Raw genomic sequence first — 26,644 nt, 5'->3', positions numbered from 1 at the left:
GGGTATTGGGAGAGAGAAAACAAAAGGACAATGGATAGAAGAAAATCCTTGAAATGGGATAAAGAAAACAAAAGGACGAAGACAAATTAATCTTAAACCACACTTTCCAACATTGCTGCAAAAGAGAGGAAAAAAAAAAAACCAAAGTTCACACAGCATTGGTGTTGAGGTTTCTTAAAGTTGCTCTTGATTTTTCTTGAAAAATCTCTTACTTTTCTAGCCATATTTTCTGAAAATTTTTAAGGTCTCATTCTTTTCCATCGTCTCAATATTTTAGGATTTTTTTTTTATGGGTTGAAGAGAAAATGGTGAATGTTTTCATCATTAGATAAAATAGAAACCGGATGAAAGATTTTTATTTTTTTATTTTTTTAAGTTTTTGAGGAAATCATGGATGAAATCTTTGAACTTTGAAACGATCGCTGCCTTTATTTTGGGTAGTTTATATTGGATCGGTTTTCGATTTCGGCTGATGGCCAGTTCCTAGTTGCGACATTGTTGAACTGAAAGGGTTTGTCTTGTAAAAGACTATGGCAAGGTATGTAATTCGAACCAAAATATTGGCTTTTATTTGAACTTGGTTATTAGGATGTTGGTTGGAAAAACTAGTTTGCCACATGTCTAATGTTGAGGGTAGTGACTGATTTAAGTTCCGTTCATTTCACTAATTTAAGTTTTGTTACAGTAAAAATTCTCATAAATAATTACATTTAATTTTTTTATTATAATAAAAAAAAATTTATATAAAATTATATCACAACTTAAATTAACGAACTAAACAGACTGTATGAAGTCTGATCTTAGCACTGCTCTTGTTCTTTCGTGTACTTTCTGGCTGTTGTTATTTTGTTAATCATTATGCTACGCCATGCCAATGCCACGATTGTCCTTTTTCGTGGATTTGTTTATTAGAACATCGTTTCGCATTGCTCTATATTAGAATGTTTACCCTTTCCACATAACTTTTGGAAATTCCATATTAATGGCGTTTCGCGTTATTGGTTTTTTTTTTTTTTTAATACACCTTTTTAATTTACTTTTTCTTCAGTAATATATAGTGGTCCTAGCAATATTTTCATCGACAACTTCATGGATAAGCCGATAAGTTTGAAAAGTTCATCCATGCACCTCTTGAGTAGTATGCTAAGAGGAAGCAACCTGCAGGCAGCTTATATTCTTGTCAAGCGGGAAAATATATGCACATATATAAATAAGGGCCAAATTAAAAACAATAATTTAGGAGGGCTATATTGAAGGGCTCTTTACACATATAGCAAAATTTAAGTAGTAACATCCAAATATAGCAAAAGTTTTGAAATATTTTAAGAATAGTAAAATTTGATATCATTAAAATAACAATTATATATAGTTATATAATACAAAATGAGTGATTATTATGATAATTATTGTGTCATTTTTAGTATTTTTATACTATTTTAAAAATTATATTAAATTTCAACTTAAATATGAAAATTTTCTACGTAGTATAATTATCGCCAATAGTGGAACCCACCTCCGATAATTGAGAATATTACAGCCGCAACACTTTTGATGTTTGGATTAGAACATACTCTTTTTCTTCTTTCTTTAACTCCTTAACAATAATTTCCTCATTTTTCTTTAATTGCTCAAAAATATAATGTTTTCTTTGATAGATCAAAAAGATAATGTTTAGTATACAATAAAATTCCAAGAACACTTCTTTGAGAGAATTTTATTCAAAGCTTACACAACTTTCTTAAGGAACTTTGCAACAATACCGTAAGCACAATTTTTCGAATGATTTTTTGCTATGACTGAAAAAATACTCGAAGATTATGAAACGTTAACAAATTTTAGAATCCAAAAAATAATCTTGACACTTTACTGTGTCGTATTGGGATATTGGGGTAGCCCCCAGTGATGGTAATCTACCATCTTACCAGCCGTATACTGCCATAATACTGAAAAGTAGTCCATCATGATATGAAAGTAATCAAGTATGATCTCGTGTTATAGTGTTACTGAAAACTCAGGCGACATAGTCGAGCTTGCGGTGCAGCAAGAGACGTTAGTAGTAGGCGGGAAGCAGCATGTATACGGCGGGGGGAGATTTTGAGCGACGAAAATTTGGACAGCGGGCACGAGCGCAGAGGATGGCAATAGACAAAAGAAATGAGAAGAAAGGGAATGATGTTCTAAAAAGTCTTGAGCGTATGTGGGAAAAATTAACATCTATTACATTTTTCTTCAAATAGTGGCGATAAAGGTGGCTTATAACCTAATTATTTAAGCTAATTACACTACACTCTACACCATTTCTATATAGCCTAGAAATTATAGGTAATATACCTTCAAAAAAAAAAAAGCATATATAAGGAATAACACACTTTTAAATCTTTCTTGGAGTGAATATCATATTTATTTAAGCTATTAGTAAGTACCATTTTTTATGTTTTTTTCTTTTATCTATGTGTTATTCTTTCATCTCTCTTTTATTTTTGTTCCATGTCCACTCTCATTTCCCCTTTCCCAATTCTTTTTTTTTTTTTTTTTCCATCTCTCTTCCAAGCTTCTGCTATTAATTTTAGTAATTTAGCTGCGTGATGAATCCAAATTTACGTATTTACTAGTCATTCTTCAAATTTCTGCCATTACCTTATTTCGATTTTTATTCTCGTAAACTAGGTTATTTCCTTCTTTCTCCCATTATAGCAATGTTTACATAATTGGGCTCCCATTCAGCCCACATGTCCATCAGACTCCAATTCGGCCCACATGTTGTTGATCGTCATTGGTGGTCCACTTATACCATAATCGATTAACTATAAACACACGAAACTCAAGCTTACTCATCCCACGTCCCGCCCGTATTCAAACACCACAAGTTCACATTTCTGCTCTCTTCTTCAATGGAGTTCTTGAAAGATACGGAGAAGGATGATTATGAAGAGTATGAGAAGATATTTTCAAGGCTCGAATGAGTATGAGAAGATTATGAAGATACGGAGAAGGATGATTATGAAGAGTATGAGTATGAGTATGAGAAGATTATGAAGAGTATGAGAAGGATGATTAAATTTCCCCCTAAGGTTCGAATTCGACTCTTTATTGTTTATTGTTGATTATTATTTTTATTTCTGTCTTTTCTCCAATTAAGTTGGTCATAATTCCACGCAGGCGAAGACGACCATGAGTTTGGAAGTTAGGGAGGTGGAGAAGTCGGCAATCGAGGTCCGATTTTCTTTCCGTCTCATTTTGTTAGTTTGTTACTGTGAATCAATTTTGTTAGTGTGTTACCATGAATCAATTTATTTTAGAAGTTGAATATGCCTTACGGTCGCCTATCTCTCCCTTATTCGTTCGTGCTTCACAACCGTGAATCACTTCACTCGCTAGTTTTATCTTTCTTTTTATTTATTCTTTAGTTTCAGGGGGCACATCCCCCCGAAAGATGAAAGTCACGTTTTTTCTTTGCCTAAATTCATACGAAGAACATATAAAAAGAATTTGGCAAATGTAAATTCTGCTACAGTAAGCTGCATAACAGAACATTTATTTACTAAGGCGGATTCGAGTTTTCAATTTCAATTTTACTACTGTTATAAGTTTTTATAAAAAGTTACATCTGCCTTTTCTACTATAATAAAACATTTTAATATGAAATCATATCTCAATTCAAATTAACAAAGTGGACGGGTCTAATTTTTCTCCAAATTTCAATCAGCAATTTTTAGTCCCCATAAACTCGGTTATTTCTCTCTTTCCCCGTTACAGCTATGTTATACATAATTGGGCTCCCACTCAGCCCACATTTCCACCCAAGTCCAACTCAGCCCACACGTCGTTATTCCACCAGTATGGCAGTCCACTTATCCCATAACGACTAACTAACTTTCAGAAATTGGACGGTCGCAAGCTTCACAAATACCGAACCCACGCTTGCTCATCCGAGTCCCGCCCGTATTCGAACACAACTACTTCACTTTCTTGCCAGCCAAACAGCAAACAGAAAACTACACCAACCATAATCCGATGGCTCTGCTGTACTTTCCGCACACCACCATCCACTTCCCTCCAATTCGCATTTCACCACCGCTCTTTCCCGCCAAAACCAAAAGCGCCGCCGTTTCCTCTCTCCACTTCTCCACTTTTTTCTCCGAAAACGGCGTCGTTTGGTGTCGGAGAGCAACGACGCCGTTCCGGAAGTACGCCTATCCCGACCCCATTCCAGAATTTGCCGAATCTGTAAGTAGAGGCAAAATTGGTGTGTGAATTTTTTTTTTTCTTTTTGGACAATGTACTTTTTTTTTTTTTAATTTCTGGTGACGATTGTAGGAGACGAGAAAGTTCAGAAATGGCCTCTTGAAGAGGCTGTCGAAGGAGAAGGAGACTTTCGGGGATGATCTCAGTGATGTTGTTGAAGTTTGTGTTCAGGTACTTCTTTTCTAATTTATACTTCCGAAAATTCAGGTTAAATTTCGTTTGTGAATTGCTAAAAATTGCTTTTTCGACAGAGAAAATTCCTTTTTCTATTATTATCTTTTAGAACTTCCAAAGGTTTTGCGTGTTTTTTTTCTCTCTTTTTTTATAATGGTCTTTGTTAATGGTATCTTTGAGAACCTTGTAATGAATTTACTTCATGTATACTATACTAGTAAATTCGTTATGGAATAAAGAGAAAGATTGTTTGAAAGGCCCTCTGTAGAGAAATTATTAGTCCTTTTATTTTTTTTTTTTTCTGCTGAGAGTGAAGTATTTAGGTCATCCTCGTTTCATTAGTTTGAATCTTATTACAATATTTTTTCTCACAAAAATTTAAATTTAATATTTTTTGTTATAATAGTATTTTTTCTTACATAAATTCACTTTTTAACTCAAGTTAAAAACTCTAATTATCCGAACGAATCGTGCATGATTAACATTTGTGCCCTCGAGTTTTAAATGACAATGTGTGCATTTAAAACTCGTTCTAAAATAATTTTATTTTTTATATGAAAATGGAAATGAAAACGTTTTTAATCTCAGACAAAAATTATTTTTAAAAATACGTTTGGTAATTTTATCAAGAGATTATTTTTAGTATAAAAAAATTCATTAAATCTATTAATGTCTCTCTCTCCTCGAGAGATGAGAAAACGGAAACAAAATATGAAAGATAATTAAAAGTCGTTTTTCATTTCTCTCTCATTTTATACTAAATCAAAAAATCATTTTCATTTCATTTTTTTATCTTTAATTGTGCCAAACTTAGTTTCCCTCCCGTTTTCATTTTTTATTTCTCAAAAAACGTAAAAAATAAAAATAAAAACAACTTCAAACACAACTCATATCTCTCATTTATTTGCTTTTATGTATATATATATATATATATATATATGCATTTGTGTGTGTACACTATATGTTTTAGTCGAACATAATGGATGACTTCTGATATACCTTTGCCAACCAAAAATATACATTTTTTTTTAATTATTATTACAAGAAATTAGTGGCTATAGGATTATTGTGGCCAAAAGTGGTCAGATATGCATTGGTCGTCCTGTTCCAGGTATGTGATTTGTCGTCCTAAGCTTGTTTGAAACTTTTAACATGGAAAAGGATTGATGATCTGATCATCCAATTTACCTAGCCTGGGATAATGAGGTTAATTTGAAACAAAAAGAGTATAATATTAGCATCTCTGAAACATTCCTTTTTGTCACTTACACTAAAATCTTATTCATTTCAGTGTACACTTTAGACCAAAAATAGCTGGCGAAGGCTAATGAAGATACAATGTGACTTTTCAATACCTGAAGTGGGGTTTGATTTTTTCTTTGTTTTGACTAAGAAATTATACACATATATACATATATATTGGCAGTGGCAGAACTAGCGTTTTATACAAATGGGAGCGGGTTTATATATATTTTTCTAAAACATAAATAACATAAAAAGTATACAATAAATTATATTATAATTTTTTTCAAGAACTATTAGATACATATTGTGAATTTATTATATGAAAAAATACCCCACTCTAGTGTTAGTGTTGAAACTTTAGATTTTTTTTAATATATTAAAAGGTGTTAGTTTTATATACCTATTTTATTGTATAATTTTGATCAATTTAGCGTTTTGAATTGTGCATTACCAATAAGAATACTCTACCATAGATTTTTTTTTTCATTTCAATGTCTTGCATTTTGAGGAGATAAAAAAACCATCTTATATTTTATATTTGTCACATTTATAGCTTATGATTTTAAAATTATACTACATCTTATATTTGCTTGACCAACAATCAATTTAACTATAAAATAGATCCTAATTAACGCTATCAATAAAATAAAAGAATTACAAAATGTTTAGAATACTCAAGTCATTTTCATAGTCAAACTCAAGCTCAAATCAAAGAAATGTAAATTTAACATAAATTTAAAATATGATAATATAAATGTGATGTAGTAAAAAATATAAGATATCATAAAAGGTATTACAATTGCTCGTGAGTAAATTAAGTAAACTTGTTTATAAATCAAATCTAAGAATAAAATGAAGAAAATTGTAAAAGTCAATGGGGGCATATATGAGAATATTAAATTTTAGTGGGGGTAAAATAAAAGGTTAGAATCTTTCAAGGGGTCAAATTTTGTTCATTGTTGTATGCTTTTTGCGAATGATATAATTTTAGTTGATAAACATAGGGAAAGAGTGGAAAGAGTTAACCACAAGTTAGAACTGTAGAGACAGACTCTCGAGATGAAGAGATTTAAGTTAAGTAAGACGAAAACTGAATACATGCATTGTAGGTTACTCAAGTAATCAGAGTGATGGAATTTCTTTAGATGGTGTGGAGATTAAGGCTTCTAGGAAGTTTAGGTATCTTAGGTCTATAGTGTAGTACGAAGGAGATATAGAAGAGGATATTCAACATATGATTAAGGCAGGGTGGGTTAAGTGGAAGAATGCTACAAGAGCTTTATGTGATGGCAAGATGCCTATTAAGTTGAAAGGAAAGTTATATAGGACTACAATCCGCCCAGTTATGTTATATGGTAATGAATGTTGGGCCATTAAGAGACAACATATATGTAAGATAAGTGTGGCAAAAATACGTATGTTAAGATAGATGAGTGACCATACAAGAATGTATTGCATAAGGAATGAAGTTATTCGTAGTAAAGTAGGTGTAGCACCAATAGAAGATAATGTACGCGAAGGCCGCATGATGTGGTACGGGCATGTCCAATGTAAACCACTAGAAGCACCAATTCGTGCTTGAGAGGATATTCTTATACCTAATACTAGGAGAGGGAGGAGTAGACCAAAAATTACATGGACCGAAGAAGTTAGGAAATACATTTTAAATCTAGGCCTTCAGAAAAATTTAATTTCGAATAGAGCTGCGTGGAAAAGTGAAACCCATATAGCTGACCCCAATTAAGTTAGGATTAAGACTTATTGTTGTTGTTAAGTAAGGGTGGCAGCCTCCACTCGGCGCCATGTGCCTCTGCCCCTGTATATTGGGACTGTCTTTGTAAGATCTTTCTATCAGTATGGTCAATTTATATAATCATTAAACTTATTTAAAATCACATTAAAATAAAAAAATATATAAAATAAATAGTTTTTAATACAAATTCAACAGTTAAGAGTAAGAAATTATCACTAATTCTTTTTTGTAAGCGGATAAGAGAAACTCTCATATATATATAATATATATATAATCTGAAACCCTCGTGTGTGTGTAACCTGATTCTGAATTGGTAACTGCTGATGCATAAGAGTTGAGACTAATAATACATTTGGACACCTGGAAGATAGCGACATTTATTTTTTATATTCGTCTTTGATTTTAAATCATGATTCATAATTTTTTATAATATTTTTTTTTTTAAAAAATACACATAAAATAAAAATAATTCTGAATCATAATTTTAAATACATAAATCAAACGTCACTCACTATTTTCCGATATTTTTCGCGTTTCTGGAGATAGAATGAGTGGACAAAAGCTGTCAGTACTTGGAGAGACCTTCTTTACAACCAATTTTCTTGGCTTATGAGTTACTGCTTATCAGAGTAATAATTCTAGCCAACGAATACCAAAAGGACTATTGAGTTTTACTGGGTAGAAATACGTCAATCAATCAACTTGTCAATTTTAATTGCTTTGTTCACAAGATCTGATAATTGTTGCATGTCAATCCCTGTAATCACTTGGTAATTATAGGCTTTGATAGATTTCAATTCCAAATTATTGGACTTCCACAGAATCAGCAAAACAAAATTTATGGTTAGTTTTGTCCGAATCACAACTCAAATTTTTTATTATAATATTTTTTTTATAAAAATTAATAACGTTTAATTTATAAATTTAAAATTATAATTTAAAATTATTCTTAATTTATATATTTTTTATAAGAGAAAACACTATAACGAGTCACGAATTATAATCTGAACTATGACACAAGTCTTTACTCTAAACGCATAATTAATTTTTCTCTTTTAATATTTTCTCTTACAAATTTACTTTAACAAATACTATTTTTTTCCTTTTTCAGTTGTGAGGTTTGGATTTCTTGCTTGACTCGAAAACAGTACAATAATTGACGTAGAAAAGAGATTATCTAAGCCCCGTTACTGTAGGCTGCAATATTCCAGCACTGTTTTCCCCCTTAGACAGCTTCCATCAATTTGTTCTAGCTTTTTGTGCATGTTTGGCCTGATGCTGGCCATGTTTTGACATTCTACCTGTATATAGATTCCATATCTCGAAATTTGAACTTCTCAAAATTTTAATTAATGGATTTGACAGGCCTGTTTTTGCAAACCAGATATTTGGTAATTTCTTGCACAAAGAGTATGGAGGACCTGGGACATTATTGGTGGAGCCTTTCACTGACATGATGGTTGCTCTCAAGGAGAGGGACTTGCCTGGAGCGCCTTTGGCTGCTAGGGCCTCACTGTTATGGGCTCAAAATTATGTTGATCAGGATTGGGAAATTTGGAACTCAAAATCACCCAAATGATCTTCATCTCTTAGTTCATGTAATTGTTAAATTATTATTTTCATTTTGTGTTTAATTTTCTCATGCAAACAAAGAATAGTAAAGGTTCAAAAACTCGTGCTATTTACTTCATTCATTTTTTTTGGTAGCTATACAAATATTTGAAGAATTACTTGAGCATGATCTGAATTGAGTCCAAGGTTGGGCTATTGTGGACTAGAAACATTTTCCATTCATTTCCATGATCGATGGGGCATATATGTAATATTTTTTTTTTCCTTTGTGAATGTTGTTGAAACTCCTCCTATGAAGAAGCATCAGGAAATGATAGATTCCAGTGCATTACACTTGAAAGAACTAATCTGCATTTGAGCCAATCGGAATTTCCAAAGCTGCTGCCACCAGCTAGCTTCCAGCTTCGGAGATGCTCTGAAGCGAGGGGCGCCACGATTTCGACCTCGTTACGCCGGCATTCGACGACGGCATCCTTTGTCGATGCCCTTCAAGTTTCAGAGCCTGAAATTATACCACACAAACTATTATGAGTATTTTTCTATTCAGTGACATCTTTTCTTTGGCAAGTGAGTAAAGAGAAAGATCCCAAGGTCCACAATTGAAAGAAAAAAAAAGGGGGGGGAAGATTTCCGTCTAACTGAGAGATTGTATTTCAGAAAAAGAAAGAATAATAATTGATACGAAACTTGACAAAAACAAAAGTCAAGAAGAATAAAGATGATAATATACCTGATACCTCTTCCTTTCAGACTTCACTGCTGAATCACAACTTGAACTCTGATTTTGATTCTCTGAAGCACTATCTCTATCCGAGTTCTCAACTGAATCAACTTGCTGTTTCTTGGATTTTGCGTACTTCTTTGCTCTTAACACCTTCATAACCTCTGCAGCCACAAAAAAAACCAAGTACACTATTAAACAAAACTCTTTATCTTACATAGGCAAATTAAGAACCAACAACAAAGAAAAAAAAAACTCTCTTTCATCTTTCTTTACCTTCAGTAGTGACAAGGCGATAAGCATGGCCAAGAGCAAGGGTCTCATTAGGCCGAAGAAGCTTAACCCGAGTGAAACGGACGGTCTTGATCTGTTCCTGATCTTGATTATCATGATTTTGATGATGATGATTTTCCTTATCTTCATTGGAAACCGGCAATGGGATAATCAAAGAAACATAATGACCAGGATTCATCCTCATCACCTCACTGGCGGTGATAGGCCAATACATCCTCTCTATCTTCCCACATGGGTGTTGTATCACTAGTGCCGCAGCATCTATAGCCTGGCAATTCCCCATCTCTCTCTCTCTCTCTCTCTCTAGAGAAACAAAATATTGGAAAGAGAAAATATAGAAGATGAAGCTACAAGGGAGATAAGAATTGGAAAGAAAGGAAGGGTAAGAAAGAAGTAGCAGAAGTAGTAGTAGTAGAAGTCACTTTCTATACAGCTCCACCACCACACCCCACACAAACACACACAAAATGGATAGATAGAGAGATAGATATAAGGGCGGTTTGTGTAAGAATAGCTAAACCAGTCTCACTTAAGCAGGCCGACCGTCCCTCACTCCCCAACTAACTTGTGCCAACGTGGGTCAATCTCTCTCTCTCTTTTTTTTTTTTTTTTTTTTTTAAACCCCAGTTGACATCAAAACCCCATAAGATTAAATATGTCACACACACGTATTTATATATGTGTAATTTGTATGCACATAGTACAAATGGCTTGTTAACATTAGTAACAATAATAATATTAACAAGTTGTGAGGCTTAGCTACCAATGGGCACCGGCACTTGATCTCAGCAGCAGGTGTCTTTGCCACGTGGAGAGATGTGAGAAGGTGGCTATTTGGACGGACATGCTCGGCGTTGTCGACGGGGTCAAGGTTTTGGACCAATTGGAAAGAGAGAGAATGAGATGGAGGAAAAATTTTTTAAAAAAAAAAATTAGCCTAATGAAGCTTCTTATGATATAATTAATGATAATAATAAGAAGGCCTAAACCAAAGCGGCCAAGCGTGTGGGCGTGTGAGTAAGATTCTTTTGGTTTGGGACTTGGACAAAGACACCCACGTTTCTGTTCTCCTTTGTCTTCTTTCCTTTCCTCCTTATCCGCATTTCCCACGCAGATTTGGCTCTTTCCTCATTGATAGGCTTCAAAATGGTCTCATAATTTTGGTTTGATATGAAGTGAAAGACGTTAAAATAGATGTGGGTAAGAAATGGAAGAAATGAAAATGTCCAATTGAGTATATGGAAATGGGATCTAGCTACAAGATTTGATATCACATCTCGGGTTTTTATAGACATTGATTAAGTGGAATCCATTAATCCAAAACCCCACTTTAGATTGGATTCCTTAATTGAGTTTTACATATCTTTGAGTTAAATAAAGTTGATTATTAGGCGCATCTAATTAGTGCACCCACTACTACAAGGCACTATCTTGTGGAATATTAAACTGTGTGCACAACTTTTTGTGGAAGCTCCAAAGTTCGATGCTTTTTAAGTAAGAAGCCGATCAAAGATGACACCTCTTGGCAAATAATTAAAAGTGGTTTTTTTTTTTTTTTTCCCCCTGCTTTTTTCTTCTTCAAGTTTTAGGCACACTTCGTGTGGAATACAAGCAAACAGGTTTTAGGCTTTTTTTAGGTTCTTTCCCTTGTGGAGTTTGTGGGAAGTGATGCGGAACAAATCTACAAAATCCACTTCACAATATTTGTTAATTAATGTAACTTATGGCACTAAGTAATGTGACTAAACAAGCCATTGACAGAAGAAAAACAGATCGTGTGTTCTGAGGGGACAAAAACTGGTCACAAGATTCACCAACTCTTGTCAGGGGTTTGGTTTTGAAACCTGGATATATGGATCACGGTTGAGACAAGGAGAACAAAAAAGTTGACAAAGTGGAGAGTGAAAAATTCATATTAATTATCTGGTCCGTACTTCTAAAAATACTTGTTTTGTTGGGTTATGGGCAAAAACCCAAATGAGTTAAGAAAGAGAAGGATTGTAATTTATATATTCTTAGTTTGAAAATAGGAGACTTATCTCACATGTGCTATTGTAATCGGCTGATGAATTAGTGTAATTCTCTTGTATTGAAGTGTAATTCTCTTATATTGAGTTGTTATAGTTATTATCTTCGAAATCATAAATCGTTTTTAAGCACATGACAACAGACGACTGTCATGCACACTTATTATGAATAATTATATAAATAATATTAAAAGGCACATTAATAAATGACCGTCATTTTTAATATGAATAATAATATACACATCTGTTATTTTTACTGTTAATATCAGTCGTTCTATCGTAACCGATTGTCTTTTTTAAATATGAATATTGTCGTGAAAGATTACATTTATCATGTACTTTTTCTGATAGGCAAATAAGGTCATGCAAGAACATTTGTTTGGAGCAGTGCATGATAGTCACTTATTATCATATGCTTAAAAATGACTTCTAATTCTTAAAATAGTAACTGTTATGACTCAATATAATAGAATTATACCAATCATTCGACCAGTTATGATAGGAAAATCTCCCCATAAAAGTGTTGGGAATAAAAATAAAAGCATATATATATATATATATATATTCTTTTAGAAATATTATTTAATTATGTTTCTAATAAGTAGTGTATATTTCTAAACGTTGTTATCGCATCAAAATTAAAAAGTATGTAAAATCTTGGTACTGATTCGATGGTTAAAAACATCTCTATTATTAAATTCTATAAAAATCTCATTATTTGACTCCTGTAAATCTGGGATTTCAACTTAAAAGAACTACTTGAATCCCAATGCTTGAAAATATATATATATTTTTTCTTTTAACCTTCCATGATTCACATGCGTAAACATCTCTGATTAATGTCAGTGTGTGTAAGCCATGTGAGGTGTTTGGGATCTTCGGCTCACATATTTAATGAAGAATGGACTATTTCTTGTTCAAACATGACTTGTGTAGGGGACTACAATACACCCCATTCAATATATTTTTTTAATACAAAAGGGCTTTAGCTCCTTATGCCCTATTGGTATGACAGTCACTAATAAATTTATTTCTGGGGTTCTAAGGCTTTCCCTTCTGTAATGTTTTGGACAGCTTTAAATATTGAAGTTGAAGGAATTCAAACCCTTATAATGTTCTTAAGTTGCAGTCTTGTGGGGCCAGCAAGATTAGGTCTTCTGTGTGTGTACCTTACCTTTTAAACATTCTTTGGCTTCTATTTAAACCTTTCCTACCAATCTTTGAAGTCTTTAAATGGGTCTTGTTAGTGGGGTAATTGTTCTATTCTTGTTGTGGAGAAATTTTTCTTTTTCCTTTTTTTTTTTTTTTTTTTTAGTGTCTTTCACACACATTCTTCCCCCCATAATACAAAACACAAACTATCCACTAATTAGAACTAATAGTATTTTAAGAAGAATGTCTGGAGAAGAAGACTGTTGAATTATATAGTGTCGAAGATCCAAACGACAAAAAAAAAAAAAAAAAAAAAAGAAGAAGAGGAAGCAAAACTGATGTCAACTTTGCAGTGAGGAATGTTCATGCATGTACCGACCGTACAATGTATTCTACTGATACGGTTACACACATAATCTTAAATTCGCGAATAAACTAAAACTCTACAATAAAAAGAAGTCTTAGATTCATGAAACGATTAAAAACCACAATCTAAACTAAAGCCGGAGTACATTAGACAATAGTATAGCAACCATAGTCTGAGGTTGTTTTTTTTTTTTTTTTTCCTTCTTTTTTAGTGGCCTGGCCAAATCAAATTGGATCCAACTTTTGATCTTGTCCACCTTTGGAGCATGAACATGGTATTGTATTGGGTTGGTAATATAGGTCACGACATGATAACATGACTCGAAAATGACATAAATTTTACAGGTTAGGGTTGAGAAAAAAGAGGTTAGGGTTGAGAAAAAAGAGGTTCAGGTCAGAATTGGGTCGACCTGAAATTGACACGAAAAATACATGTCAATTTCGGGTTGGACCCGCCTAACCCGAACACGACATGAAACTCGTAAAAACCTAAAAAATACATATATTTTTCATTACATATTTTTAATTTTATTATGAACTTGTAATATCATGATAGTTATACTCAAAATCTTATACTATTATTTCCTTAATTTCAATGGATGTTATTGTATTTTAGTGTGTTATGAATTTTAAGTTATTTCTAATATATAAAAAACTAAATGAAAGTCTATAATTTTCGTGTCAATTTCAGGTTCACGGGTTAATTTCGTGTCACGGGTCATTTTCATGTCGTGTCGTGTCGACCCGCAAAGTGGTCGTGTTCGTGTTGCGGTTTTTAAAAAATTTCGTGTCACGGGTCGTGTTCGGATTGACTGTAAATTTAAAAAAAAAAATGAGTAAAACACGATACGAACACGACACATTACACAAATTGACAACCTTAGTATTATGGGTGCACTCAGTTGGTTTGGAGTTCTATTTTTGTAGGGGGAAATAACCCGGTTTTGTTACATCAATTATTGCTTATTTTGTTAGTCAATAGTTCAACCCTTTTTTTGTTATTTTCCGTGAGGTTCTTGTCAGCGGCCTAAACTACGAGACAAATACAATACATAAAATTTTTCTAAGGCAGCAATTTTACTATTTATGGGGGAAGTTTCTTAGAGATAATCCAAGCACCATATCAGAAGTGGGAAAATATTGTTGATTAAAGTTGCATGAGAAAAAAAAAAAATTTGTAGCTTCCAGATGAATATGTACTATTTCTCTGGGTAATAGTAAAAAATATGTCAATATGAAAAGTTTAAGAAAGTATATAGGTCAATTTTTAATTATAAAAATTAATAGGCCATAACTTGTCAAGTTATGGTTCATAGCCAGACAAGTTATGGACAATAACTTGTCAAGTTATGGTTCATAGCCAGACAAGTTATGGACGAAAACAGTCATTTAACCTATTTATTAACTTATATAAACTATTAACCTATTAATTTTAATTTATCTTAAGTCTTGACCTATTTCGCTCTTTCTTCTTGTTTCTCTTTGTATGGCAGATCTAACGTTAAAAACACATTGAGAGCGGGTCTTAATATTAGGACCCACCTCCGAACCTTGCAAAGCTCCAAAAACACGACTCTTGATTTAAAGGTCAAAGATAATAGCTTGTGACATTTCTCTCTGCTCACTAAATAAATAAAACATGGATTTCTTAGCTTTCTGTGGGTGGTGGAGATAAACTTTTTCTATGCTCTTTTTTCCTTTATTTTTTTTTAATTTTTCCTCTCTCTTTTTTTTCCTTTCATAACCCTACTTTTGGGTCTTAATTGGAGAATGTCCTCCTAGGACTCTTCCAAGAATGCCTTATTAAAAGTGTGTTGAACAATCATAGGCATTATTCTATGTGCTCTTAATGGAGCATTAAAATGGTCCTTAACTAGATAATGCAGCATCTCCTTTGCAATTCCAGCTAGCTAGTGGGAAATAACTTTAAACTTGAATTTTTTTTTTTTTTTTTTTTTTTTTTTTTTTTTTTTAAGCACACGATGTGGATTTCTCCTTGTAAAGCTGCAATACATGATATCAGAATAATATTAAAAATTTGCAAATTTTGAATTACACACTAATCTCTTTTGGTAAAGATCATCCATAAAGAAACCTTCTTAGTGAAGAGATTTATGCTTTTCTTTGGTTATGATCAGCTAAGGATATGATTATTGATTGTATATCATATTGTCATTTTGGCAACTTTATATAACTCATGATGGGGTCAATTTGTGATTGATCAGCTCGAGAAAAATTCAAAAAAAAAAAAAAAAGCTTCTAATGATGAATCTAAAACATCAATATTAAAACAGAAAAGAACTTTCATGAGTCTTTGCTGACTAAACCACTATACCATATTGGATTTTGACAAAAGACCACAAAAAAACTAACTTAGAAAATCAAATATATATCCTAGTCTGGCGTTGCATAAAATTCAAGCACATTTTATCATTATTATTTGTTTGGCTAAACATTATGAAAACTCCTCATGAGGTGTATATTTTGATTGAAAATTAGAAAACAATAAAGCGATTAAGTTTGTCTTAACCATGATATGCACTGCATTTTTCTGCTTAACAAACACTTGATATTATTTCCATCTTATCTTAACAGGTTTCCTACGGACGTTTAAGTTGATGTTTAGTGGCAAATTCATGCATGATATAAAAAAAAGATTTCCACTTTGCCCTAAACTTTTTTTTTTGGGTGATTAAATGATTGGGGTAATGTTTCTTTTGCGTGCTCTTGCTTACTTGGAAATGGATATAATGTGTAAAGCCAAACGACACTTCAGCCTAAATTATTGGTTAGGCATGAAAATATATACCACTATTTAGCAGAAAATTTAGAAAATTGACACTGCGATTATTGGTGGTGGTCACCCTGCTTCCCATATGATCGTTGATTGAATCACATTATTTTGAGGCTGCCTCAGTTTTTTGGGACACATTTCGGACATACTGTTTTTGTTTTTGTTCTTTACTCAAAAAAAAATAAAAAATAAAAAACCTTCATAAAAGGTTAGAAAACGACTTCACAACATAATAGAGGAATTCCTAGCCTTGAGTGAAGCAACTAGTTTCAGTGTTATTCTTATTCGTTTCTTTTATAAAATATTGAATATATGTATATATGCATAAATACGTTTTCACCAGCTCGTGGATGATGATTGAAATGTCGGTATCGAAGAGAATATAGAGGGTCCCGATTTATAGAAATATAGTTGACAGATGGTATTAAGGATGTAAAACTACATGAAGTTTAACCTATTTTACGACCGTGTTTCTTTCTCTTTTAGGATGCATTATATATATATATATATATGTATGTATATATACATATTTCATCTAAATGTCGAAGAATATCTGTAGATTTGTGTGTGTGTGTGTGTGTGTTTTTTTTTTTTTTTTTTTTTTTTTTGTTAAAGATATAAATATTGGGCTAATGATATTCAGAAAAAATTTGATATTCCATAGCAAACTTTCATAACGAATTGAACTTTAACAAAACTTTAAAAGTATTAATAAAGATAAAAAGAATACGTAACAGTTATCATAATATTGTCACATTTTATCCTGTATAATTATATAATCATTATTTTAATGTCAAATTTTTCTACTCTTAAAATATTTGATCAATCTTATTTCAACTTCACTAGTTAAATTTTACTATATGTGCAAAGAGCCCTATATCTTTCCCCTGCTATATATATCGAAACCCTATACACTCCAATATTATCGCAAAAATATATTTTAAGTTATCTACATTTACTTCCTTGATTGCTTGTAGGTAATGAATTTCACATGTTCATTATTGTTATTATTAATTATTGAAACAATTATTGAACTTACCTTTAAAAGTGCATAAATCTTGATCATTACCTCTTACTCTTAATTAATATCTTTTTATTAATATAATTATAAAACTAAAAAAGATATTAATTAAGGAGTAAAAATTAAGAAGTATTTGTCAATATTTCTCTTAATTATTAACTCATGTAAAAGTGAATGGGTCTGAAAGGGGCCGAAATCCATTCTTATTAGTGGACTGGATTGAGATGGCACAAGGAAGGGTTGAATGTCCATATTCTAAATGGGCCTTTTTTTTGCACCTCAACGGGTCCCACAATAGAGACTTGTTACCAAGCAGTGATCACATAAGTAGTTTTCTTCATGGGACGTAACGGATTAAAGGAGGATTTGTCCACATTATTACACAGTTAGACCTATTTGGAGTATTCAAATGCGACCAAGTAGCCTCCAAATTTGTTTCTTGGAGGAATTTTATAATTTTGTGACTAAACTCTTGACTTTTATCAAAGAATATCAGAGATCTTTTTATTCTTGACTTCATGCTAAAAAGACAGACTCAGTACTAGTGGCTATCAGAATATACAAGTGAACCTCAAATACAATGGCACATGTATATATATATATATATATATATATCTCGTTAATCCGACTTCAAGCCCATGCAATTTCTCTTTGATCTTTCTTTCACCTTAATTAATGCTGGAATATTGACCCGAGTCGGAATTGGAAGTAGAAGTGAAAGTTTAGGCTATTAAATGGAAATTTAGAGCCCATTCAGCCCGGTCCTGAAGTCTGATAGGCCTACGGTTAGTGTAGAATTTTATAAGGTATTTAAAAAAAAAAATTAAAAGATGACTTTGAGCTGGGCCGAGTTGACCTAAATAAGCTTTTGAGCTCGAAACTTCGGCTCGGCATGACCCATAAGTTAAGGCCAAGCTGGGTCAAGAATGATAGGTATCGGATCGGGCACGTTTAACCTGACTCAAAACTTACCACTCTAGTCACAAGTTTTAATTATTTAAAGGAGATTTATTGATTTGTCAGACATTCATTTAGAGAGTTTTATTGTATTGAATGCACCCATTTCAGTGTTCAAAGGAAAATAGTATTACACAGTTCTTGATCTTATATAAGAAGACGAGTAAGATATGTGATGAGAAAAATGAAAACTGAAAAGACATTGCTCTTCTTACTGTGTTTAATATGAATTTCAACCTTAAATTGAAATTCTGCAAAGATTTTGAATCCCTAACTCGATCCATTTTTGATAGGCATAGATCTCGATTTAGAAAATCAACGCCTAATCCACTCATCCATAAAATTCATCCACTTATCCTCCCACCCCTACCCCTCCTTCCACTTTTTCCTCCGACCAAACAAAACTTACAGTTTGTACATTGATCTTTTATGTCGCGTACAGAGTCTGACCACTCAAATGATATTTCCCCACTTAATTTACAGTAGTTGACCATTCGATGGTACGGGATACCAAACAAATTACCAGCCCATCAAACAACACTATGCAAGTGCAAGGCCCAAAGCATGGCCCAAATTCATAAAATGTATTTGGGAGAAAGAGGAAAATAGACTTGAGATGAATTAAAATTAATAAGTTAATAGTTTACATAAGTTAATAAATAAATTAAATTATTATTTTTGTCCATAACTTGTCTGGTTATGAACCAGTTTGTCTATAACTTATTTGATTATTAACCATAACTTAACAAGTTATGACCTATTAATTCTTATAATTAAAAATTAACCTATATACTTTCTTAAGTTTTTATATTCATCTATTTTCTACTATTTCCGAATGTATTTTACCCAACCAATGCTTATGCCCTCAAGGGTGGGTTTGCACATGATAATAACGAATACAAAATAGAATATTTTGTTAAAAGTAAATCCTCCGCGACACTCGAGATCGAATCTTACTTTTCTTCGTCTTTAATGAAAATGCATAAAAGTGTAATACACAGCAGAGAAAAAAAAAAAAAAAAAGCATCAAAGTATTGGGCCAATAGTTACTATAGTCAAAGAAAAAGCAAAAAATTCTATCCAAAAAAAAAAAAAAGCTGCTACAATGCATTAAATTTGTCAATTGGCAAAGATACGGTTTGTATACCAATCTCAGTATCTCAATACTATAATATTGTTTTCACAAGAAAAGTACAACTACTACAAAAGAAACAAAAGCTGTGAAAAAAAACAAAAAAAAAAGATTCTCATTTATAATACTTAATTAAGGATGTGCTTCCATGGAGTTGACATCAATGGAGGAGAAAAGGAGATGCCATTTTTAAGTGTCAAAGCTTGGTTTGAGATGTTGAAGGAGACCCATCTTTAGAACTAGATTGTTCCAACATGAATATCAAACTGATGGGAAAAACTTGTTGAGATTGAAAGGCAAGGAATAGAATTCTTCACTTCTTGTATCTGTCTTGAAGGATCTGAACCTATCCCACCAATGCATGCCTCTGTCTTTCCTTGTTGCATTGTCTTTCTTGTGCAATGTGACGTCTAAGAACAGCGCCAACAGGCCGGCGACAAAGGCTTCCGACGCGAATGGGACATTGATCATGTCATTGAACTGCAAAGAAGTGGGAAAGTTATAAACAAAAAAAAATCACCGTGAGACAGGGATTAAAATAAAAAGAGCCCGTTTAGTTCGCTGATTCGAGTTTTTAATTCGAGTTGAAATGTGATTTTATGTGAGTTTTTTACTGTAACAAAAAAGTTAAATGTGACTTTCTGAGAACTTTTTACTATAATAAAACTCGAATTCTAAATTCGAATCAGTGAAATGAACGAGACCAAGTGTTTCAGAGGAAATGGTTAGTACCCATCTTGCTCCAGTGTGGACAGGACCGTAACCGTTAATAACTGTGTACTCATTGAAGTATTGTGGGATTGATAAGCCCATGAAGATTGAGAAGCCTAGAACAAACTTGGTCCTGAAACTGTTTAGATTGCAGAACTGGAGCAAGCTGAGACCTGCTAAACCTGCTCATTCATTGCTGAACCTGCTCATTCATAATTATAGGCAAAAAAAAAAAAAAACATCAGAATATTTGACCTTGTTTAAGAGCAAAATTAACTTCATCAATTTGTTGTACATACCAACATAGGCAAAGAAAAAGCAGTACAAAGCTGCGATGATCGGCGGTGGAATTGAGGCAAACACAGCTCCAAATTTTCCTGCAAGAAGACAGTACAGCTTACCATAATCGTTTCAAGAGAAAAGGATTATATTTGATTTGCAGAGTAAATTGCTTACCAAGTATAGAGAAGAAGATCATGAAACCGGCGGAAATCTGAACAACTCTTCGGCTACCAACACGTGTCAATGCTAACAAACCAGCATTTTCACTGGAACAAAAAATCAAAGAATGGTTTCTCATGCCTGTTGGGGAGAGAGAGTTATTCTACAAATTGAAATTGTCTTGTGTAGGTAAGGAAAGATGAGAAGAATCATACACGGATACTGATGATCCGTTTCCCGTCCCGAAAATACCACAGAACAGAATGCCAACTCCCTAAAATCAAATGAAAACATATATTTTGTACATTCCACAAAACAAAAAGGAAATCATTAATAATAGAAATGAATGAACAAGGAAACCATTGCTGAAGTAAAACGAGCTCGAATATGATACCTGCCAACCAACGCCACGGCTAAGAATAGAAGGCGGAAGCGGAGTTGCACTTGCATACCTTGACACAGCAATGAAGCCACCAGTGGACTGTTCAACAGAAGAAGAATCAAATACTATAAATCGTTTCAAACTGCTCACTTAAAAGAGAAAGCATGCTTATCCAAACTAAATATGAGAAAAAGTTCGTAAGTCATCATATGCCTACAGCGAATTTCTCAATTGAAAACTTAACATTCATACCTCTACAAGAGCAACAAATGAAGCAGCCATCATTGCAAACGCTTCTCCAGCATCAAAAGTTGGGGCTCCCCATTGGAAGGGATAAGGAACTCTTATCCTGTGTCCATGCATTTTACACAATTTACACTAATCAACCATATTATTTCGACGCAATGTATTTTCATGGCCATATCCATATACAATCATTAAGACGAAATTTCTTAGTCACAACAATCATTCACATTACTATTACCTGTTCAGCATATTAAACTAAATACTTCTAAGCAAGGTAATAATTATTAGAGAAAAGAGCATCATAACCAAATGAATTCAATTATAAGTAAAACGCCACAGAGCCCTACCATGGGGCAGCACCAATAATGCCAGCGCGGTCAGTTCGACAACTGGCTTGAGTTTTAGGTCCAGTGTTCTTATATGCCCCACCAACAGTGAGCAAATGAGCATAAACCCACACAATCACCACGGAGAATATGACGGCGAAGCGATCAAACACATGCCTCTCCCCACGTATCAAATGAGGTATGTACTGTTAAGTTTCCATGAGTTAAGATTAATTTATGAGAAGAAGAAAACAATAAAACCTTAAAAAAAAAGAAAAAGAAAAAAGAAGTAGCGCTAGTTATCACTGAAACTTACTTGTGAAAATACTACTAGAATGATGAGTTGAGGCAGCCCAATCTCCACACATTTTGCAACCTAGACATCCAAAGCCAGAGTCAGTAGCATAAAGTAAAAGCAGTTACATATCATATGCAATAAAGGGTGGGGTTTGGAGTGTTGCTTTTTTTTTTTTTATATTATTTTTAGAAAATCATTTTCGCGAAAAAAACAAAATGATTTTTACCACAGGGAAACCAAACTCATATAGTCCAAAGCCTGATAGAGCTACAAGAGGAACAGCAGATAACGGACTCAGGAACCTGAAATAATAGAAGTAATTAGAAGAGACTTCCAAGTCTAAAAAATATGAGAGCCACCAAGATGATTAGAATGCCACAAAAGCGAAAAAGCAAAAGAATAACTGAAAGGAATCTGAGTGAAAAAAAAAAAAAAAAAAACAATAACAGTGAAGAGAATAAGCAGACCTCGCAACATTACGCCAAAGGCCACTGAAGCCAACAACAATCTGGAGAGTCGAGGCGACAATAAGGGCACCCTGCGTCCCCCGCATTATCCTCTCGAACTTCTGCAATCATTACAAAACATACCAATCAGGCTTAAATTGAGAAAATACGGGTAACGGAAGAACAAAGCAAACGGAGGGGTTCCAAAGGAAAAACACCTCCTGAGGATTCACAACGTCGCTGTATCGGCCAGCCAAGATTATCGAAATGGTTGTCGGCACATAGGAATACGAGGCTCCAATAACAGCAGGTAAACGAGTTCCAAATAACGTTTGGAATAATGTGTTCAAACCAGCAACAAACAGTATCGTTTGAATCACCTTTGCTTTCTCCTCCTAAAGAGGTTTCATTGTAATTCAATAAAAATAGACAGTTAAGACTCTTAAAGAGTAAAGAAGCTTGAAAAATTGTTTTGCTTGATTGCTGGTATACTTTTTATAATGACTTACATTTCCACCTCCCATCTGGGGCACCAGAGCGGCCGGGATGAGAACCGTTGTGCCAAGCATCACCAAGTAATGTTGGAAACCAAGTAAGATAGCCTCAGCTGAGTACAGAAACAATTTCACAATTATAAAATAACTACAAAAGGAAGCAGAAAACTTTAAATTACATTTCCAAATGTGTAGTGCCAAATGGGGTTCATACAGATCAGTGAAAGAATTAAAATTTACCCCAAAAAAAAAAAGTGAAATGGGTTTGTAAGTATCATGCTCAACAATAAGGTGAAAAAAGAAATTAGAAAATACCAAAAAAAAAAAGAAAAATAATAGTAAGTACTCACGCCAAGGAGGAGGACTTGTTATGCAATAAGAGATATTAGGAAGCTGATCTTTTGCCGGATGAGGCTGAAGCTCCTCTTGTTTTGGCGGCGGTGCCTGACCTCCACCTCCTACCATGCTTGCTTCACTTCTTCTCTTCTCTTCTCTCTCTCTCTCTCTCTATATGTATATATTTATAAACATCTATATATGAACAAAAAAAAAAAACTTTGTTAATTCTACCAGTACAACACAGTACTGTATTACTTGAATTTCTTAACAAAACCCAAATTCCAAAGAACTTACAAAACAATCAAAAGAGGTTGAGAAAAAAGAAAACAACTTTACTAAGACCGAGGCGTTTCAGTCCCCAAAAAATTACTCTACCACCACCACCACAAAGCCAACTAGACCAAAATTCACTCAAATATGCGCTTACCAAGATTGATCAACGAAACATAACCAGAAGAAAATGGCAAAGTCTTATGAAAAAGGTTGCTCAAGCTAAAGAAAGAACAAATATGTCAGTGGTGTGTGTATATAATGCAATGAAATTAATATGTGACATAAAACATCGTGATGCTTTTACAACCGACAAGACCAACTTAGAGGTAAAGAAACAAAAGGAAAAAAAAAAGCAAAAGGGAAAAGCGAGAAAGAAGAGAAGAATACCTCTAGGCGACCCAAAGAATCTGATGTTGTTTTCAAATTTTTTATATTTTTATATACTTCTATTAATGTGGGTCTTTCTTTCTTTTGATCTTCAGTCTACGTAAAGATAAAGTTTGTATAAAAAGGGTCTCTTCCACCGTCACCTTTACTACCATTCTTATCACTTGGACTATACTTTACATTTGTATACAAACAAATAATTTAAACTTCAAAATGAAAAAATAAAAAACCAAGCAACTCTTTTTTTTTTTTTAGTATTCAATTTAATATCAAAGTTGGCCATTTTCATACTTCTTTACACACTGATTTTGATTTATTTATTTATTTTTATTTTTTTTTTGCTGTGACTTGTGAGAATGGAAATCCGGAAAAGATTGATGGAGGGGTTTAGAAAAAATGTTGCAGGCTTGCTAAGGCTGAGATAGTATACATTGATGAGTCGTTTTCGTTATCAAAGTAATGTCAAACGCACACATAAAAATGATCTCCGTTCTGTCCCTCGTCTTTTTGCCATTGACACTTGGATTCTGAGTTGTCTTGTGATTCTGCACTGACGCGTCCTTGGACAAACTGGAAAGAATCTCTCTTCTGTAATAAACTCAAAAATTATAACCCTTTTGGATGATATTCAAAGTAAATATAAAATGTACAGTCAACGTTAATTATCCAAAAAAAAATAATGTACAGTCAACGTTACACCAACATATTATATTGGAATGATGAAGGTCTAAACAAAAAAGTTATTAGTTGAATTCACGTAAACTCCATGTATTGGACATGTCGGCACGTACACTTCACTTATTCAAATTTAGAATTTAAGTTTTTCTACAGTAAAAAGTTCTCACAAATAATCACATTTAATTTTTTTATTACAGTAAAAAGCTCTTACATAAAGTCACATATCAACTCGAATCAACGAAGTGAACGACATGTTTGCAAATTATATTTTCGTTGTGAACTCCAAAAAGGGTCTATATGGTAAATGGCATAGTCCATAATCACTTTATGATAGACGAGAATTACAGAGAATTCTATTGTAGGGTATTAAAAGAAAAAAAAATACTCTAGAAGAAATGACTTCATAAGTAAGTTTTATTAGAAAAAATAATTTTTATTATTTTTATTTGTAAAATGATTATGGAACAACAACTTTTTTATAAAAATCATCAGGTAATCCTTCTTTATAAAATAAAAAATGTTATTTTGTTAATTTCACTTTATAAAATAAAAAATGTCATTTTGCCAATTTAATTTTGGTGGGTAGAGTAGTATATTGGATTTACAAAAAATATAACAAACAACATCGTGAAGATCCACCAAGTTACCATAGTGGTTTTAAACAAATAAAAGGAAGAAAAGAAAGAAAAAGTTATCATCGTGATGACCTCCGCCATCGACAGTATAAAGAATTAGATGCCAAATAAAATGCTCAACTTGGTAACAAAAGTGGACGTTACAGTGGGTTTATTGTTCAAGGAACTTTTTATTTCTTTTTTTTTTTTATACTTTTTATCTTGTGAATTATTAATGGAACTTATACTGGGATATGTCCAGATTCCACACCATTTCTTCAGTTGAGTTAAAGTTTGATGTACAGTTTTTTGTTTTTTTTTTGTTTTTTTTTTTCCTTTCCTTTTATTCCCGGGGCTAGATTAAGAATAGAGACAGGCATAGATTTGAGACGCCCACATTCCAGTAGTTTCTGATGTGAAACTATAAGATGTTATTTTCACTTTAAGAAAAAGAAAGAAATTGTCTCCATCTTGGGTTTCTTTGAATTTGTTTTGTGTCATTTCATTGATTGCCTAATAAACTAGCGAATTTTCTTTTTCTTTTCGAAAGAAAGGTTTTCATTCCCTGTCCCTACACAACAGGTTTCGCCATCTTCCTTTTTCCCTAGCCCCTAGATCGAACATAATGAGGACATGTAAATCGATCAAACTCTAGGGGAAAAAAACAAAAAAATAAAATAAAATACCACAATGGAAAATAAATAGGAGGGTACTGCCAATCATGTAATTGAATGCCATATCTAGGACCTATTTACCATTTTTTTTTCTTTTGCCAGCGGAACCGAACAAGAATTAAAGTGCGGATGTTTAGTTCATGAATTTAAAATTATACTTTAGAATTATTTTTAATTTACGTGTATTTTTTATAAAATAAAATATTGTATGAATTATGGCGCGAATTCACCAATCAAACGCAATTCTCCATCTTAGGTATGTGCATATACGAGTGATTAAGAGGAATATCACTTTTAGGGATTTAAATTTCAAATGGATCGTTTTTATAGAAAATTTGTCTAATTTTCACATTAAAATAGTATCGGTGAATAACTAGAACTGAAAATTAACACGAGCAACATTTACCAAAAATACAACCTAATTTACACTGGGTTAGAACAGTATTCCTCAATAGCCACCAAAAAAAAAAAAAAAAGGAAGCTTCGCACTTGGAAGCTGTTTGTGTTCTGAAAAGAGAAACAAAACCACAGGCATACGTGATTGATGAATTTTTGCTAAAAGCACTTTAATGCCTTCTTCTATGCTACATGTTGTCTTGAAACCATTGATTCATGTTGTTATACAGTGAGGCTAATGCATATATAGGTGCCAAGGCATATGTGGTTCTTTTTTTTTCTTTTTTTCTTTTTTTTGGCTGTGGGGTTATAGAGAAGCTACTTGGTTGATTCTGGAATGTAATAATGGTCTTGTAATCTCTCAATTTATCTTATTTGCCAAGATAGTAACACACCGACCCCGAATCAAGTTTCATGATTACAATGTGTCGATGCATGATTCTGGATAATGATTTAATTGTAATCTCGTGTGTTTTGTTTAATATT

At 33.0% G+C, this 26,644-nt stretch overlaps 3 protein-coding genes across 3 annotated transcripts; 1 reads left to right on the top strand and 2 right to left on the bottom strand.

The window, feature by feature from the left end:
- Positions 1-3,899: 3,899 nt before the first annotated feature.
- Positions 3,900-9,089, top strand: LOC21410432 (protein PLASTID REDOX INSENSITIVE 2, chloroplastic). Its single transcript, XM_010102209.2, has 3 exons — positions 3,900-4,227; positions 4,318-4,416; positions 8,802-9,089. Exons 1-3 carry the CDS (start codon positions 4,015-4,017, stop codon positions 8,994-8,996), a joined length of 507 nt encoding a protein of 168 aa, XP_010100511.1. The 5' UTR covers positions 3,900-4,014; the 3' UTR covers positions 8,997-9,089.
- Positions 9,090-9,224: 135 nt separating this feature from the next.
- Positions 9,225-10,584, bottom strand: LOC21410431. Its single transcript, XM_010102208.2, has 3 exons — positions 9,987-10,584; positions 9,720-9,874; positions 9,225-9,491 (listed from the first exon to the last, which is right to left on the bottom strand). Exons 1-3 carry the CDS (start codon positions 10,285-10,287, stop codon positions 9,381-9,383), a joined length of 567 nt encoding a protein of 188 aa, XP_010100510.1. The 5' UTR covers positions 10,288-10,584; the 3' UTR covers positions 9,225-9,380.
- An 8,830-nt stretch (positions 10,585-19,414) lies between these two features.
- Positions 19,415-23,673, bottom strand: LOC21410430 (nucleobase-ascorbate transporter 6). Its single transcript, XM_010102207.2, has 15 exons — positions 23,564-23,673; positions 23,148-23,328; positions 22,813-22,910; positions 22,522-22,698; positions 22,325-22,425; positions 22,084-22,159; positions 21,876-21,935; positions 21,581-21,765; positions 21,240-21,336; positions 21,000-21,086; positions 20,821-20,879; positions 20,621-20,712; positions 20,464-20,541; positions 20,186-20,346; positions 19,415-19,933 (listed from the first exon to the last, which is right to left on the bottom strand). Exons 2-15 carry the CDS (start codon positions 23,260-23,262, stop codon positions 19,715-19,717), a joined length of 1,605 nt encoding a protein of 534 aa, XP_010100509.1. The 5' UTR covers positions 23,263-23,328; positions 23,564-23,673; the 3' UTR covers positions 19,415-19,714.
- Between the last annotated feature and the right edge of the window lie 2,971 nt (positions 23,674-26,644).

Source organism: Morus notabilis, unplaced genomic scaffold (assembly GCF_000414095.1).
Source record: "Morus notabilis unplaced genomic scaffold, ASM41409v2 Scaffold99, whole genome shotgun sequence".
Lineage (NCBI taxonomy): Eukaryota > Viridiplantae > Streptophyta > Magnoliopsida > Rosales > Moraceae > Morus > Morus notabilis.
The sequence above is the reverse complement of the archived record's forward strand: the minus strand, read 5'-3'. Positions and strand labels throughout refer to the sequence as shown.

Bases quoted from the DNA above. Each gene is read 5' to 3' on its own strand.
- LOC21410432 (XM_010102209.2), top strand. From the start codon at position 4,015: ATGGCTCTGCTGTACTTTCCGCACACCACCATCCACTTCCCTCCAATT. The intron at 4,228-4,317 runs GTAAGTAGAGGC...TGACGATTGTAG, and splicing joins TTCCAGAATTTGCCGAATCT to GAGACGAGAAAGTTCAGAAA. The intron at 4,417-8,801 runs GTACTTCTTTTC...TTTGCAAACCAG, and splicing joins TTGTTGAAGTTTGTGTTCAG to ATATTTGGTAATTTCTTGCA.
- LOC21410431 (XM_010102208.2), bottom strand. From the start codon at position 10,287: ATGGGGAATTGCCAGGCTATAGATGCTGCGGCACTAGTGATACAACAC. The intron at 9,875-9,986 runs GTAAAGAAAGAT...TTGTGGCTGCAG, and splicing joins TCGCCTTGTCACTACTGAAG to AGGTTATGAAGGTGTTAAGA. The intron at 9,492-9,719 runs GTATATTATCAT...GTATAATTTCAG, and splicing joins CTGAAAGGAAGAGGTATCAG to GCTCTGAAACTTGAAGGGCA.
- LOC21410430 (XM_010102207.2), bottom strand. From the start codon at position 23,262: ATGGTAGGAGGTGGAGGTCAGGCACCGCCGCCAAAACAAGAGGAGCTT. The intron at 22,160-22,324 runs GTCTGCTTATTC...CTATTATTTCAG, and splicing joins CTTTGGCGTAATGTTGCGAG to GTTCCTGAGTCCGTTATCTG. The intron at 20,347-20,463 runs GTATGTACAACA...ATGAATGAGCAG, and splicing joins CTTTTTCTTTGCCTATGTTG to GTTTAGCAGGTCTCAGCTTG.